At 35.1% G+C, this 18,950-nt stretch overlaps 1 protein-coding gene across 9 annotated transcripts in view; it reads left to right on the top strand.

Annotated features, from left to right (window-relative positions):
* The window catches only part of KCNT2 (potassium sodium-activated channel subfamily T member 2), a 364,447-nt gene that overhangs the window by 298,510 nt on the left and 46,987 nt on the right, over nucleotides 1-18,950 (top strand). For all 9 annotated transcript variants that reach the window (XR_007148220.1, XR_007148221.1, XR_007148222.1 and 6 more), the window contains 3 exons: nucleotides 6,951-7,052; nucleotides 11,229-11,312; nucleotides 12,208-12,336. Coding sequence is in view for 6 of the 9 variants with exons in the window: in XM_047840789.1 (XP_047696745.1) it covers nucleotides 6,951-7,052; nucleotides 11,229-11,312; nucleotides 12,208-12,336 (315 nt within the window). In the remaining 3 variants the exon portion in view is untranslated. The remainder of the gene's footprint in view (nucleotides 1-6,950; nucleotides 7,053-11,228; nucleotides 11,313-12,207; nucleotides 12,337-18,950) is intronic.

Raw genomic sequence — 18,950 nt, forward strand, 5'->3', positions numbered from 1 at the left:
CACGGAAGAATATCCACAATAATAACTTCCATTAGGAAGAGGAGAGAACTGAGAACATGGAAGAATTACTGGTCTGTGACAGTGATGTGAACAATAGATATTGTTGAGGACCTCCGTCTGTTCTTATAAAAAGAAAAGTCCTTGATTATTCCTTGATTACTTTTCTTAGATTTGCTGTCTGGAGGTATTCCTTTTTCTGTTGTCTTATGTGACCCCTGTCTCACCTCAAGCTTCTTCCTAAGCTATTTTTATCCACGTCACTTTGGGAGTACATACTTCTTGCAGCCTGTGTGAATTTTGTATCTTGCTTATTGCTTATGCAAATTTGAAAAAAATCTAAAGATCTTTAAGCTTATGAAAGCACTTTTTTCCCAAGACATTTAAAGTCTAAAGATTTTTCAGACTAGTCTGCTAATTTCTCTCAAAAACTTGATAAACTTCTGGTATACTTACTTCCATAAATTTTTATGGTCAGACTGTCCTCAAAATTCCTTCTTAAAATATAATTTTTGAGTTTTTATTTCTTCGTCTCCTCAATCCATGCATCTCTCTATCTCCTTGGAAGCTACCTTGAGGTTATTGAGACAATAGTGTTGGGTTCGACTTTGTTGTTCAATGCCTTGTTTCAGTTTTCTCTCCTGTGTTGTTGGCATTTAGAAGTACACAATTTTTAAATATTGGAGGCTCCTAATCTCTCAGCTACCTGTTTATTTTTAGTCTCTACTTGAAACTAATTCTTGCCTGAACTACTACTGTGCTTGTAATGCCCAACGAAAGACAGCAAGCAAATAACAGTATATATACACCAATATTAAACAGATAGAAGTTTTTACGAGCCAGGACTGGGAATGGCAAATAAACTTCCACCCATATGCCATTGGCTAGAACTCAATCGTGTGTCCATACCAACTTCAAGGGAGACTGGGAAATGTAGTTCAGTCATGTGCCTAAGAAGAATTGGGCAAAAGATTTTGGTGGACAGTCAACATTCTCTGTCACATGCAATATATCACTGATTTTTTTTTCAAATGTATATAATCAAGACATTTTCTGAACATTAGTGCTTTAGTTGGCATTTTCCCATTATCTGATCTTTCTTTTGTTATTATCCACTTTTGTTCCTGAGTTGTTTTGCTTTACAATATTCTTTTTGTCCTGGATATTCCCATTACTGCCAGTGTTTTCCCAATATTACTTCCCACATTTGGACATTGGTCATGTTGGGTCATTGAGACTTCCCCTAACAAAGTAAGTGTAAAAGGCATCAGAAACACAGTATTGGAGCTAAGCAGAGATGAAAAATGTGACAGATAATAAGGAAACAAAGAAGAGGAGGACAGCAATATGGAAAAGAGAAATTTCTATCTCATTTCCCTCTGAAGACTTATTTCATCTCTCTTGTTTTGATGCATTTCATAAAAAAGCCTTTTATTCATGCAGATGACGCAATTTGCTTTAAAACTGCTTCCTTTAAAATGGCTTTGGAACTATCACCATTCCTCAATAATGATCATAATTACACTTGAGCAATCATATGGTAATTGCACACTAATGTAAGAGGCAAAGTAATGAAAATATGAGTTTAATAGTGTGGTATAATAGTGTGGTATAATAGTGTGGTATAATAGTGTGGTATAATAGTGTGGTTTAATAGTGTGGTATAATAATAGTGTGGTATAATAGTGTGGTATTATAATAATATATATATATTTGGTCTTTGTCCCTGGTTCCTAATGCAGAGCTTCAAAAAATCTTGGAATTTAGGAGTGTCTTTTGTTGTTCATATCTTTCAACCATACCTGATTTTATGCTAAGGAGGCAACTCATAGAGGAGATAGCTTCAACATGAGAACCAGAAAAAGCAACCTCATGATTAGAATATTGAAACTTTCAATATCTTCATCACCTTCCAAACCTCCAGGGACAGAAGAGGGGCTGGACATTGAGTTTAATCACATGACTGATGACTTAATTAATCGTGTCTACATAATGAAACTGATAAAAACTTGAAAAACGAGGATTCGAGAGCTTCCTGGTAGGTCAACATATTGATGTACCAAGAAAGCAGCATGTCCTGACTTCATCGGGACAGAAGCTGCTATGCTCACGATCCTTCCAGATTTGCCCTGTGTCCTTTTTTTATCCACCATTCATTTTCATTCTTTATAACCAAATGATAATTATTAAATATAGCATTTTCATGAGTTCTGTAAGCATTCTAGCAAATTATCAAAACAGAGGGGACTGTGGAAAGCCACAAATTTATAGCAGTCTGGACAGAAGTACAGTTGCCTTGGAGACACATAGGACTTGTGGCTGAGGGTAGTCTTGTGGGACTGAGGCCCCTTAACCTCTGGGGTCTGAGTCAACTCTGGGTAGTGTCATAATTGAATTGAATTGTAGGACATCCAGTTGGTGTCACAGAACTGGTGTCAGACTGCAAAGAGTCATGTCTGCAAATCATATCATTTTGTAGTCAGTGATAGAGCAAAATGATAAAAATTGGAGATAGCTTCTGGGAGAAATAAGTGAAGACTATCAGAATTATTTGTTCAACATATCAACTGTGAAAAGGCAAGAAGGCAAATTTTTCATGTTCTCAATTTAAACGGAAGCCAATAAATATTTACTAAGCACCAATTATGAGACAAATACCTTACTAAATGCTAGAGGTTTCCAATAGAATAAATACTTGGAATTTGTAATGTGACGGGAGGAACAGATAGATATATAGGAACAGACAAAACACATGGCTTTACTTTTTTGTGTGTGCAAATAATTGGACTACTTTTTGTTCATAATCAAAGTACTAGAATGGCTGAATGCAAGTTTGGTGTTAGCTGCCTACATGAGATTTGATTCATTAGGAAAGATTTTTATCCTGTTTTTAAGCAAATATTTACCTTTTCCCTTACTGGTCCACAAAGAATTTGAAGAAAATATTGGTATTAGTTTCTATTTCTTTTGAATGTAGAAAAGCATTACCTGATCCACTCTGGAGGAGTGATAAAATGTTATTTATGTGGATAATTATTAATACCTTTTTAATGTTTATTTATTTTTGAGAGAGAGCACAAATGGGGTGAGAAGCAGAGAGAGAGGAGAGAGAGAATCCCAAGCAGGCTCTGTGTTGTCAGTGCCAGGCTCAATGCAGGCCTCGATCTCATAAAATGTGAGATGATGACCTGGGCCAAAATCAAGTGTCAGATGCTTAACTGACTGAGCCACCCAGGTACCCCTGGGCAAAGTCTTTCTTCAGGTATCCTTCAAAACATCATGTCTATGCTGATAACCTAGTCAGAGTGGAATTTCTTCTGTAATTATTGTGTCAGTGGTATTTTCTAACCTTTCCTGTTCCAAAATTTCCCCCAGCAAGAACTATCAGCCGCTTCTGCAGACATTTTATTTGGTTCTAATTCTTGATCTCTTTTCAGTGAGATATCTGCATGTCACATGCTGTTTTGTTTTTCAGACCTTCCCTTGTCATGGGAATTATTGTTGATTTACCTTATTTTACTAATTTTTAAAAGGATACTTGTGTTTTATGAACTATAACTTTTGAACAACATTAAATGGTACTGAACTTACCTTTATTTTTGAAAAGTACATACAGGTAGTTTATAGTTTATAAAAGCACAAGAAGGAATAGCTGTTGCTTTTCTCAAAACCAAAGCTAATGAAACTGTAAGTATTTTAGATCTCTTATTCTGTAAAAAAGCAGAATAAGATCATGCACATGGAATGCATAATTGCTTCCTGTTTGTTTGGCAAACTTGCCTTTTAAGGCTCTACTCTGATGTCACTTCATCTACGACACCATCTGCATCCTCATGAGGCTTCTTTAATACTTAGACTTCTACAGGCTCACATCACATGGCTTTGTAAATACTTGATTTTAAGTCTGTCTGTTAAGCAAAACTATGAATACCTGCAAAATTGGAATCTTCTGTTAATCATCTTTGCATCCTATCACCCAAGTTCAGTGCCTGATACATAACAGTTAATGGATAAGTGTTTCTTGATTGCACTGCTTTGTTTTTTCCGAAGCCATGGGAATAGTCAAAGCTTTTTTTTCCCTTTTTTCCCCCCCTTAATTTAACACACATTGTAAATGTGTTTTTAGTTTACTATATTATTTCTGATATAAGTTACTGTTTAAACAAGATATGAGCTAACAGATCTCTTGACTCATTTCCAACTACGTATCTTATCTTCCAAAGTGGAAACCAAGAGCCTGACCGTACAACCATGTGATACAGATGAATCAAGTGAATCATATGTAAGAAAGAATGAATCTAAAAGGAAGCAGATGCTTTCAATTATGGCCAGTTGTTGACATGACCTATGATATCAGATTTTCCAAATGTAAAAGGAATCAGAAATTGAGACTCTTAGGTTAAGTGTTGGAACTTAGCCTCAGTAAATTGACGCAGGCCAAATGACACTCCTGCAGTTTCAATTGGACTGTGCACTGCCAATGTATAACTGCTAGTGTATGTGTTGTTTTTGAGAGACAGAGGGGTAGATAAATGATACTGTCCCAAGAATCATGCTGGAGGGGCTCCTGGGTGGCTCAGTCAGTTAAGTGTCTGACTGCGGCTCAGGTCATGATCTACAGCTTGTGAGTTCCAGCCCCGCATCGGGCTCTGTGCTGACAGCTCAGAGACTGGAGCCTGCTTTGGGTTCTGTGTCTCCCTCTCTCTCTCTCTGCCCCTCCCCCGCTCACACTCTGTCTCTCTCTTTCTCAAAAAAATAAATAAACATTAAAAAAATTAAAAAAAAAAAAGAATCACACTGGAGTGGATGGAAGACTAAGTGTTAGTCATGTATAATTTTTCCCCCATGTATAAAATGGCATTTATAAAAGGGAGGTTTAAGAAATTAATCCAACTTCTTCTTTGTCTAGAGGAAAGAAATTGTGGAGTGTATTCTCATCAAGATGGAATAAGTTACTTGAGCTCTTACTTTTTTATGTAACTTAAAAATTAGTAGGACTCAAAAATTTTATTATAGGATCTTCAGTGTTTTTTCTCCACTATAAGGGAAGTTAATACTAAAAAAGAGAGTAAATCACAAATGCAGAATTGTTCACATACACCGAAGGGCAGCATCCCTCGATAAGAAAGTATTTTCTGAGTGTGTAAAGCATAATAACCATTTAGAGAATGAGGAGGATTTTCAGAGCTGACATTAAGAACAGTGAATTCTCTAAAATGAGAATATCATCCACTGTGAGGTAGAATCTTAATCTGGGGAAGGAATTTTCATATCTCACCAGACAGCCAATCTGACTCATCAATATCCATGCTGGGAAGAACTGAGAAGTCATCTCCAAACCACCTACACGTACTGTTCAAACTAAGCATTCTCGATACCTTGCCTCCTAAATTAGAGAATATACTAGGATGTAATGGACACAGACAAAAATTGGGGCATCACTTGCTTATTTTTCCTTTTGCCCTCTCCCTACAATCTCAAGTGAAGATATTCTTATAGTCTAGACAGTCTTCTCAACCAGATGGATGGGATGGATGTGGTGTAATAACTCATGTCACTACTTGGAAGGGTCTCATCTGTCCAAGAGCCTCATCTGTCCTCTTGGACAGACCTCATTTGTTTGTCCAGGGGAAGCCCAGGGGTCAAATCACCCTCATGCCTTCACAATAAGCAAGGGCAGTAGTCCTCTTTCATTCTTTGAGCAGTAGTCTTTTGCACACAGTCTTCAAATCGGGGTATGGGAGGCTCTCCTTCCCTTCCTCCAGATTTGCTACTTTGGAAACGGGAGCTTACTTCCTTTGCCTTAAACACCAAAGATCATAGCTAAGATATGAGTTTTTTATTTGCTTAGCTGTATCTATCTTTTCCAAGGAAAGGTGGCAACAAATGAAACCAGCATTTTTGAGATTACTGTTGGCTAAGTAAAAGATTAACTTCCGTTCTTAAGAAGCCCCTTACAATCTTACACAAGCATTTGCTCTCATGTCTTCATTTATTAAGGGAAGTTAATTTGCAACAAAAATTTTCAAAAGAAACTCCCATACACTGTGATACACACACACACATAATACACACACACACAGTTTCGTTTCTTTTCTTTCTTTCTTTCTTTCTTTCTTTCTTTCTTTCTTTCTTTCTCTTCTTCTTCTTCTTCTTCTTCTTCTTCTTCTTCTTCTTCTTCTTCTTCTCCTTTTTGGCATTTAAAGAACTTAGCTGCAGTTTGGTGTGGCTGGGCACAACTTAAAGGTATTTAGAGAAATGAAAACTCACATGACAGAAAGTTGGAAACCCCTGGATGTGGTGGCTCCTACCTGCCTATTTTTGTGTCCTCACATAGGAGAGTATCCAAAAGCAAAGCTGCCAGGTGTTATGATACTTTATGTGGTTTTAGGGTTTTTTTTTTTACATTTTATTAAGTCCTTTATTGTGTTTGTTCTTTTTATTATATTACCTCAAGTCTTTTGCAGAAATATATATGAAGAGTAAATATTTTTAACCTAGAGAACAAACTGGTGGTTACCAGAAGACAGGTGGGTGGGGGATGGGAGAAACAGGTGATGGAGACTAAGGAGGGCACTTGTGATGAGCACCCAGTGTCTAAGTAAGTGTTGAATCACTAAATTTTGCACCTGAAACCAATATTACACTGTATGTTAACTAACTGGAATTTAAATAAAAATTTGAAAGAGTAAACACATGTTTAACATATGAGAGGATTAACCTTCCTTAATTATTGGTTACTTTAACTGGTGAAGAAAACTTGGTCATGAAAAATAAAGGGACATATTAAAAATGCAGTTATATACACTTACCACAATGTGTGAAGTCATGTACATGTGTAGCCACCAACCATTTAATGAAAATATCTTCTTCACATGTATCAGGAAAACATAAGCAGAAAAACGTAAAATATAGAATCCTCACAAATTTTTCCATTTCAAATTTCTGAACAGAAAGAACGAGAGAAAGGTTCTAATTTGGCCTTTATGTTTCGACTTCCTTTTGCTGCTGGGAGGGTGTTCAGCATCAGTATGTTGGACACACTTCTGTATCAGGTATGTGGTGTTTCCTTCTTTTCTCTCTACCGTATTTATCCTAATCTCACTTAGATTTTATTAAATGAATAATCCCTCTAGTGTTTCTCATGCAGCTGTTACCTTAAGATTGGCTTTGGAAGTAATTCAGTGTTTTATTTTGTGTGGTTCATGACAAATGTGCCTGTGAAATATTTTGTAAGAAAAACACTATTTTTCAGAATAATCTATGAAATAATTTTTAGTCATTCTTTAGCATCAGTGTCCTACAGTGTTTACTGTGACATTTTAATACATTTTGCCTATTACTCTCAGCATATTACCACACTAAAAAAAAGAAGCTAAGAAAAAAATGATTATAGTAAAAAAAAGACACCCTTCTTCATAATGCATATTTTTTGGAAATAAGACACCAAATTGGTGTCAATAAACTGATAAACCAAGGATGTCTTAAATATCCATTAATTATTGCATACCTTAGAAAATATATTAAAAAGATTTTGCAACATCTAAAACACATTTAGTTTGTTCCTGAACGCCAAAGTTAACGTTGTCATTTGATCATGGCTAAGATATTTAGAGATGTTTTTTGCACCAATATATTTTAATCTTTTTTTAAGGCTACCAGAAACTGAACAGCAGTAATATTTCATATTCTCTGACTCAAGTAATCAGACAATTTATAAATGTTTCTATTAAGAGAAAAAAGGTGTTCATGGAGCTTTAAATTACTTGATAGCTTTAATCTCAAATTACATATTCAAACATTTTGTTGTGCTATTTTCTTTTTGATAATGTATTTTATGTACCCTCTTCTGCAATGCTTGACTGAATAAACTAATCTGAAGATAGTTAGAGCTGGCCTTCGGGCTAATTATGCCCCTGAATATGCCTCTAGCAATGTCACAAACCATCTGCTTATGCCAGATGAGTCCAGGAACAAATGCAACAGAGGAGAATAAACACTCCTGTTCACCCTGAAGTTTCCAGACACATTATCTGGGCACTCCAAGAGGGGGACCTCCACCCCCACACACCATTCCCACACATATACTTCTGATCTCTTAAGGGATTGAAGAGCAATCCTGAAACTGAAGATTTTATGTCACTAGCAGTCAAATGGTGGATGTCATTATGCACCAATGTTTTTCAGATTTCTTAGCCCTGGTATCTTATGTTTCAATAAAATCTCCCTAGAAAGGCTAATATATGGGGTAAATAGAAAGGAAACTGTTCTATAGAAGTGGAAAGCAGTGGTTATTTCTTTCTCTTCATTTATACCTTATTTTTTTTTGTTGTTATAAATACAAATGTAGGAAGTTGGTGTTTTCTGAAGCTAGCGCCAAAAGCGTGAACTAGAACAATAATTTTCAAAGTAGTAACCGTCTATTTAGCTTTGCCTGACATCAGACAAGATATGTTATGTTTCATTTTTCAGATAGGTAAAGAGTAGTCATTTATGGGTTAAAAAAGATATTAGAAATTATAAGTAAATTTCTAAAATTATATAACAAGCATGCGTGTATTCTTAAGATATATACTAAATGCCATCTAATTTTTTTGGTTAATGATTTGAACCCATCCTCTTGAGGATAAATGTTTATATTATGTATTTAAGAACTATTATTAATGACTAGAATTGTACAGTGATTTACTATTAATGTAATTATATTCTAGACATAATATCATTTGCTTCCTCAAAGAAAACTCTGATATAGGCAGTGCTATCAATCACAATAGAGGAGACACAAGGGCCCAGAAAGATAAATTATCCCATGGTTAGTGTGAACCCACATCTTCAGACCATGCACATCTCATTTGATTACTCACAACCTCATCCCTGGTAAATGAGTCCGTATTTGTATAGTGTTTGAGTTTCTTGTGGTACTTTTTTTTTTCTAACTTACCAGAAGGTTGTTTTTGTTTATTAATATCTTCTCAGTCATCCTTTTTCTCCTTCTCACTTGAAACACAGATCACTTGTACATTTTTAATAGTTTTCTTAATTTTTCTCTTTGTGGACCTGGAAAACAAATGATTAAAAAATAAGTACTAATGGGGCTCCTGGGTGGCTCAGTCTGTTAAGCGTCCAACTCTTGGTCTCAACTCAGGTCTTGATCTCAGCATCATGAGTTCCAGCCTCATGTTGGGCTCTGTGCTGTGTGTGAAGACTACTTAAAAAAATAAGTATTATCTGCGGAGGAGTCAGGGAGGGGTGGGGGAAAAAAGTATTATCGAAAATAAAATTAAATAGATACTAAAGGAAACTGAAAAATATTCTTCTGTGATTGAATTATATGAGATTGAATGCATGGATTTCGTGATATCAGGTGGGACTGTCCCTGTCTTTTTGGCTCATTCCTACCTCTTGTCTTTGACCTGATGACGTTACAGGACAAATGATCTCTGGATAAGGAATACTTCAGTGACAAACACAGTGAACAAATTAGCTGTATTACCACATCTGACTCAAAAATAATTTATAACGGGGGCGCCTGGGTGGCTCAGTCGGTTGAGTGTCCGACTTCATTCAGCTCAGGTCATGATCTCACGGTTTGTGAGTTCGAGCCCTGTGTCAGGCTGTGTGCTGACAGCTCAGAGCTTGGAGCCTGCTTCGGATTCTGTGTCTCCCTGTCTCTCTGCCCCTTCCATGCTCATGTTCTGTCTCTCTCTGTCTCTCAATAATAAATAACATTAAAAAAATAATTTATAATGGTCATTTGCCAAATCCTCAGTTTACTTTCTTTTCCATGAGCGCTTTCAATTTTTCACTTTGGAAAATAGTTTTAAGTAGTTGAGAATGTATTTATTTTATTTTTTTAAAATATAATTTATTGTTGGGATGCCTGGGTGGCTCAGTCGGTTGGGCATCCGACTTCAGCTCAGGTTATGATCTCACAGTCTGTGAGTTCGAGCCCCACATTGGGTTCTGTGCTGACAGCTCGGAGCCTGGAGCCTGCTGCAGATTCTGTGTCTCCCTCTCTCTCTGCCCCTCCTCTGCTCATGCTCAGTCTCTCTCTGTCTCAAAAATAAATAAAAACATTAAAAAATTTTTTAAATATAATTTATTGTCAAATTGGTTTCCATACAACACCCAGTGCTCATCCCAACAAGTGCCCTCCTCCATGCCCATCACCCACTTTCCCCTCTCGCCCACCCCCTCATCATCCCTCAGTTTGTTCTTGAGAATGTGTTTTAAAAGTCCTCTTTAGCACACACACTGAGTTACGAGTGAAGTTGGACAGTGCTTGTCACCACTGCTCTTGATAACTACAAGAAGACTAACACACCTTAAAACCAAGCTGCCATTTCTTTGGCCTGAGATAAGGGAATGGATGTGTTTCCTTATGTGCTCGTTTAAGTGGGAGCGTTTAGTTTTCTGATGCTTGCTGTTGGTAAAAAGTACTGGACAAAGTAGTCTAGTAAATGTATTTAAAAGGTATTATACCTTTAAAAAAAGTCTTTGCTATGCAAAATAACTAGACAATTATTTAATCTTTTCATTTTTTTAACACTTGAAGATCAAATTCAAGACAGTCATTTTATATAGTTTATGAAATAATTACATGGCATGGTGAAAATGTACTAGTATTGGTTGAAAGTTTTTCTTTTCACTCAGAGCTAAGAATAAATTGAAGAAGTTGGAAGCATTGTTAACTTAATGCTCTGTTGAGTAGTATTCTAGCAACATATCAAAATATATGCTACCACATCAAATAGTTTGATGATGATATTTAATGCTAAAATATTAATCATTAATAATTAGACCTACTGAAATATTAGAAATTTATTCTATTAGCAAGGAGCTTAGTCCCAAAGAAACCCTTTGGAATATCCCCTTGCAAATTTTAGTTTTCAAGGTTTTTGTTTTTTTTTAATATTCTCTATTTTTTTTAACTCATAGTTTTTTGGTATTAAAAATCTAAAAACACTTTTATCATGACTGATAGCATACATAAAGTTTAAGCATATCAGGATACTCTATAAAACAATCATTCCCCATATTTCCTTATGGACATCTTAACTGTACCTGTGTATTTAAGACACTGACAGGATAGCTTTTTATTTCCTTTTTTGTGGGGGCTTAATGATGTGTTATGGGAAGTAACCTTTTACTGGTTAATGGTAAGATGTTCTCACTGAGCTATTCTGTACATTTCATACACATAATAAATACATATTTTGTTTATATTGCAGTCATTTGTAAAGGATTATATGATTTCTATCACCAGACTTCTGTTGGGATTGGATACTACACCAGGATCAGGGTTTCTTTGCTCTGTAAGTTAATATTTACTGGAATAGAAGATTGTTCTAAGAGATGTTTCTGAAATCCACCTGTGGTATATTTTGGCTAACTCATATGTGTCACTTTTTTCCTCTAATATGTGCTCAAAGAATATCATCATAGTTTTTTTTTAATTCTTTAAAAAATTTTTGGGGAAACATTATTTTAAGTTAATAATCATGAAAATAGCAATTCTATACAAAATTCAGAACCAGTGTCTTTTTTTTCTAGCTGGCATTTGAGACAGTTTCTGACATGACGTTTAACCCCTTAGTTTTAAAAATGAGTACGCTATATCCAGGCGTATTCAGTGAAGTGACTGGCCAACTATTAAGATTTTTGATAAGTGAAGAATGACTAGTACTTAATTATGCCTTCTGTCTGGGAGCCCCGTACTCATCCTGCTACACCTTTTTCTCATTATGAGAGTTATCAGGACGTTGGATGGACAGTTTCTTTTTGTGCTGGAGTGTGTTTTGCACTTGTAGCATCTGTAACATTGGCAGACCCTGCCTGCTAAACTTTAGTAGCAGCCTGTAATCATTGCAACATTCACAAAGTCTACACGTTTTGTAACATCTCCCGGTGAACTAACAGTGACTACTGTCTACCGATATTGAACTGATACAATGTGACTACTGTCTACTCTATTGAACTAATATAATGTCCTGCTGCCACAAATTGAGTGGTTGGTCTTCTGAAGTTTGAGGAGCCCCAGGGATAAGCTGAAGTGAAATGCTATGACTAAGTTCAATACATGGATAAGCACTTATGAATGTCACTTTGAGACTTCAAAGTTTTAATGAATTCTACGTTTAAAAAGTGAAAAACAATCACTGTATTTTTATTTTTTTAATGTAATATGTAAATGATTCGTATATCTTATAGATGAAAATCACTGAAGATGACCTATGGATCAGAACTTATGCCAGACTTTACCAGAAGTTGTGCTCTTCTACTGGAGATGTTCCCATTGGGATCTACAGGACTGAGTCCCAGAAACTTACTACATCTGAGGTTTGGAAATACCAAAATATTCCATTTTAATGATTAACCTGATTAAATATAGCCATTTCTAATTTTGGAAATGGATTTCTAAAAAAAAGTGACAAAGAATGCTTTCTGGACATATAGTGTCATCTCAGAGGCAAAAACTTAAATATTTGTAAGTAAACTATGTCAGAATTTCGTAAAACATTGTTGGCTAAGGGGCTAGAGTTTATGAACTTTGGGTTCTGAATGCCTTTTGTAGATCTAAGATTTTGCATGTCTAGATTGTCAGGTAGCAAATTAATTTTAAGTAACCTTCTGACACATAAGAGAGCTTCTCAGGGCAAGCTGCTCATTTCATATACACACATTTGGAAGGAAGTAAATTGAAGTTAGTAAGCGTTGAAACTCACATTTTTCAAACTCTAGATTAAAGACTACTCTGAAGCCAAGATAAAACCCTCCAGGAGTAGTACCAGACCTTCCCAGAGGAAAGCTCAGTCATTTTAAAAGCAAAATAGAATCTGTTACTATAGAACAAAATTTCTGATGGCCTCATACAGCTGAAAACATATTCACACTGATCTGGCCCCATAATGTTGTTCTAAATAATTTTTAAATCCTTGGTAAAACATGCACGTAAAATTTTTTTTTTTAGTGTTTATTCTTGAGACAGAGACAGAGCGTGAACAGGGAGGGGCAGAGAGAGAGGGAGACACAGAATCTGAAACAGGCTCCAGGCTCTGAGCTGTCAGCACAGAGCCCCGACGCCGGCTCACCGAACCCGCCAACTGTGAGATCATGACCTGAGCCAAAGTCAGACGCTTAACCGACTGAGCCACCCAGGCGCCCCATAACATGCACTTTTTAAATTATATTCTCTTATGAAATAAAAACTTTGGATAAATGTACTATTCTACCAATATTTATAAAATTACTTAATATAAATATTTTGAAATATTTTTTCTTGAAATATTCTTGAAATATTTTTCTTCTCAAATACCTTAAAGGTATTTGAAATTTTGGTTAGCCATATTTATTTCTGGTCTTATGCAAAATTAACTCAACTGTGAGGCTCAGATCAGTTCTATGCATTTTAGTAATCCATGCAGCCATTTTACCAGTTTGTGTTAAAATAAGTGAATCCATATATATATAAAGAGCTTTATGAGTAAAAGAGTAGATTTTTGTTTATTTGATAAAATTTGTGGTTTGACATTTTAAAAAGTAATATTGAGGGCAGCAGGAAATAGTTCAGTTTTTCTGAGGTGTTTTCTGGCACTTTCACTGTAGATCAGGAGTGCTAGAAGGAACTTTATTGCCATCTCTGCTATTTGTAAGATAGTTTAGCCAGATAATCCTAAAATTTTAAGAATTCTGGATCCAAAAAATTATTATTTGATTAAAAACCTTTAATAGAAGACAGGGGCTTTCACACCTAAGCAATTAACCATTTCTTTTTTGAACTTGGTAAATATAAAGGAAATTTACATTCAACAGAGAATTATCATGCTCTTATCTTACATATAGGCTTTGTCAATTTGAATGTAGTAAATTCTGCCCTTGATCAAGTTCATATTCAGATCATTTTATATTATTAAGGGACTTTGTTGTATTCTGTTTACATTATATGTAGGGAAGGGATAATAGAGTATTTGTATTGCCATGAAGCAGCATTTAACACTACATTTTGGTCAATTCTTCCCATCACAAAAAAAGATCACTTTATTAAAATGTTTATAAATCCCCAAAGCTCTAGCTTATATGGAAAACATATATTCTTGGGGAAATAAAAGGAAACTGAGTTAAATAAAGATGATACCCCTTGTCTTCCTTTATTGAATTCAACTCATCTTTTGGAACATATATTTTTGCCTATTGTATAAAAATTGAAGCAACTTAAATAATTAAAGATAAAAATAAAGCCATCAAGATTTTTTGACAACAAAATATATTAATAGAGGCCGAGAAATGAATGTTATTCTACATCTAAAATGAACTTAGTGCCACAGTTGAGCCAGAATTTTACTTTTACTTTCCTGGCAAGTAAGGCAAAAATAGAACTGTTGAATTATATAGTAATTATAGTCTGATTCATGAAAAGATAAAAACTAATCTTGAGAAAGATTGGTTATTAAAAGAACACATATAATATAAGCTTTCTTATTTAAAAGGTTTTAGATAACATGAAGAAGAGTATCTATCTTCAATCATAGTTTTGTAAGATGCAAAGTGCCACTAAAGTGCATATCTTTTAAATTAATCTTTTATTTATTTTTAAAGGGGCATCAATTAAATAATAACTCAGTAAAGACATTGGATTTTGTGTGAAGAGGGAAACTTTTTTTCCTGACCATACAAAAACAAAGAATAAGACCTTAGCATTTCTGATGAGATGAAAGAGTGACTCATACATTCCACCATCTTTCTCAAATACCAGATGGTTCAAGAAAAGTCACGTTAGAATTAAAATGATTTACCTTTGCCTCAAATACGAAGGTTGCCTTACTTTAACTGGAGAAAGACACCAGATTTCAGGAGGTAGAAACTTCATTTAATAATTAGAATTGAAGAGTCTAATGTATTCTTTTCGGATAGCTGTCAGATCCCCATTCCCCTTGACAGTTCAGATAGCCGTATTACTGTCCCTCACTCCACACTGGCAAAGATTGAAGATTGTTTCAATGGAGAGATGACACAGATACTGTGGACTGGGAGACACTAGGCATAGTTGAGAGCAGTGATACATACTAAATTCAGGGAGCTTAGTGCAAGGTACATTGTGTATAGTGTACCCATCAGCAGTAGGTTAGAAGAGTCTTCCCTAGGGAATCTGACCAAGCCAAGTGAACAGCCTAAAGATGTAGACATGGGATATTCAATAATCCAGTGATCACCATGAAACTCAATAAAAAATGTTTCACTAGGAGCTTTCAATAAATGTTATCAGTCCCCTACTCTTAAATACGAGTAGACAACTAAAAACTCCGTATGTCAAGAAATAGAATGAAACTCAAAGGCACCAAAATAAACAAACATGAAGAAAAAAATTATGTAGGAAAGATAGATCATTGAAGAAGAAGACAATTTCAAAGCACAAAATGAAGACTTGCATTCCTCAGTATTTACCTAAGACAAATGAAAATACATCCATGCAAAGATTTGCAATTTGCATACGAATGTTCTTAGAAGCTTTGTTCATAATAGCCAAAATTTGGAAACAACCTAAATGTCCATCAACTAGTAAACAGATAAACAAAATGTATATCCATACAACAGAATACTATTTATCAATAAAAAGAAACTACTTATATGTACTGTTACTTTGATGAATTCAAAAATATTATGATAGGGATACCTGGGTGGCTCAGTCAGTTAAGCATCTGACTCTTGATTTCAGCTCAGGTCATGATGTCATAGTTGGTGGGTTTGAGCCCCATGTCAGGCTCTGTGCTGATAACTCAGAGCCCAGAGTCTGCCTCAGATTCTGTGTCTCCCTCTCTCTCTGCCCCCCCCCCCCACTCACTTGCTCTCTCTCTCTCTCTCTCTCTCAAAAATAAATAAACATTAAAATAAATAAATGTTTAAAAAATATGTTAAGGCAGACACAAAAAACCACATATAGTATGATTTCATGTTTATGAAATGTCATAAAAAGTGAATGTATGCAGACAGGAAGCAGATTAATAATTGCCTAAAGCAGGGTGAGGTGGAGGAAATGGGGAACCAGTAATGAACATGATGGGGTTTATTGGGGTATTGGAAATTCCTGAAACTCACTTATGGTGATGGTTTTACAACTTAGTAAATTTACTAAAATATCTGAATTTTACATTTGAAAATTATCTATGTCAAATATATATTATTAGTAAAGTTATGTATTGAAAAGTGATCAGTAATATTAGAAAGATAAGATATTGCAAGGATGAAAGATGAACAGGAAACTAAATTTTTAAAAGAATATTTAGGAAAGAAGAAAACCTTGGGAACTGAAAATGTAATACCAGAGGTAAAAAAGTTCATATCATAAAGTTGAAGAAGTCACCAGGAAAGTAGAACAAAATTTCAAAAATGGAAACAGTAAAGAAAAGATAAAATTAGAGGACTAGTCCAGGAGGTCTAAGATCTGAATGATAAGACTTCCTTACAGAGGAGATGCGGGAAAATTGAAGAAATATCAGTGTAATAATTTAAGAATAATCCCAGAATAGAAGTGTGTTAATTTTCAAATTGGAAGGGTCACCAAGTGCCCACTATAATGAATTAAAATGAATTCACATCAAGACTCAGCAGCATAAAATTTCAGAATATTAAAGGAAAGAAGATTCAGGAGGAGAGCAAGGGGTAGGTCATATGCAAACTATACTTGGGATTTTTCAACAGCAACTCCGTAAGCCAAAAGACAATGGAACAATGCCTTCAAGATGTTGAGGGAATGTTTCCAACTAGTTCTAGTTCCAATTCTGAACTAGAATTCTATATTCAGCCAAACCTTTCAGACTTGTGTAAAGGTAGGATAAATCATATTTTAGCATTGTCTTCAAAAACATTCTTCCCATGGCTGCTTTCTAAGGAAACTACTCCCACCAAAAAAATGAATGCACTGAGAAAGGAATCATGGTATGGAAGAAACCAGACATTTTGTAGAATCCAGGCAACAAATATGAGGCTAAGGAAATCCCTCCCCAGGATTGCACTGAAAAGACCACTAGGCATAAGAGCAACCTGGAGTGGGTCAGAAGGTTTCAGAGAGATTTCTTCAGGAAGATGAAATCTACAGAATACCCTATATATCTCAATATCTTACAGAAAGATTAGACAATTGCCAAAGACCTTAGGATATATTAAGTACACACATAATTAAGCAGTTAATAAAAATAAGATAGTTATTAACTATAGGAATACAGTATTACTACTGACAAAAAAAATCATGCAGGAAATCAATAGTAATCACATTTCCTGTATAGCTCATCTGTAAATTGCATTTAGTCATAGTATGCCCTCAATTTTGATCTGACCAAAATTATATTTGAACAATTTTGAAATGATGGGAGATGGCAAAGGTACTCAAATAAGTGGAAAAGATTAATTCCTCTCCCTTCGGAGTATGAAGTGAATAGATGAAAGCAGAGGCTGAAAAAAAAAATTATCAGGCGTGCTATATAGAAACAGAGATAAAAACTACATATCCAGCTAAAAGACATAAAAGCAGATGAACTCTAACGAAATAAAAGTGATGATAGTGGAAGCTTCTATTTTTCAAAACAAATCATGACATTTTCTGACGAAACTATGTATTTATAACTAATAAAAACAACTAATAGATTTATAGTCATATATAGTCATATAAGACCCAATCATTTATTATTTTTCAGATTATACTATCAAGTGTTAAGTTCCGTCCTATCCTGTGGATAATTTTTTATTAAATGCCGACATTTCATATCAGAATGTAGTAGGGATAAACACAAGTAAAAACTAGGCCTTGCTACCTTGTTATTTCATGAAGTTAAAAAAAGTACAAGTTAAAGTTGTATTTAACTTTACATGGGATTTCATGCCAACTCATTTTCTAGTCTGTCTTTAGTATCTTCTTATATTCATTGTATAGAAAAAAAGTTATTTTGCTTTGTCTGTGGGAGTAGGGGAAATACTACTCTGGCAGACATCTTTGAGAAGATAAATGATGATGAAGAATATTTATCATTAAAATTGTAACATGTACAAAAGACCTGGAATACAGTATGCTTTTTGGTGAGCTGTATACTGGTGGAAGGAGAATTCATACAAACACAGAGAATAAAGCATAGGTTCATACAGTGACTCAAGAAATCAGTCCATGGAAAGTAGGGTACAGCTGGATCCGCCCCCTTTTAGCTGGTGATATATCACCATGCCAGACTTCTACACCGTCTATATGTGTCTATTTAAGGGAATCTTTATAAACATCAGAATCTCCTGGTTCAAAAAACACAGGATACACAAGGACTCATGCTGCTCTTGCTGACAAAGAGGAACTACATTTCTGTCCACAATCCTTTATCCACAATTCCGAAATCCAAAATATCTCACTTGAATTGTGAGATTTTAATATTATTATTCCACTTAAAGTTAATATTCTTTTTTTTTTAATGTTTATTTATTTTGAGAGAAAGCATGTGTGCACGAGCTGGGGAGGGGCAGAGAGAGAGGGAGAGGGAAAATCCCAAGCAGGCTCCATGCTGTCAGCACGGAGCCCAAGGCAGGACTCGATCCGAGGAACTGTGAGATCATGACTTGAGCCGAAATCAAGGCTTAACCAACTGAGCCACCCAGGCACCCTTAAAGTGAATATTCTTACTTTTCATTGCAGAAATATTACTATTTTTTATCATGAAATGTTACCCAAGACCCACTAGGGACATTTCCTACCATACAGTATATAGTACAGTACCATTTTCCAAAGTCTGTTAGGTTCTTAATTAATAGACATATTTGTTCTTATGGTTGTTTGGTAAGAAAACGTGAAACTGCATTTACCTCGTTTTCAAGTGTACTGAAAGTCCCATTTGTTTGAAGTATATTGTAACCACGAGAATTGTACTAGAAATTAGAAAAAGATCATTTTAAAGCACATTAAAGTACCAGTATCTCTTCGGTGT

This window comes from Prionailurus viverrinus, chromosome F1 (genome assembly GCF_022837055.1).
Source record: "Prionailurus viverrinus isolate Anna chromosome F1, UM_Priviv_1.0, whole genome shotgun sequence".
NCBI lineage: Eukaryota > Metazoa > Chordata > Mammalia > Carnivora > Felidae > Prionailurus > Prionailurus viverrinus.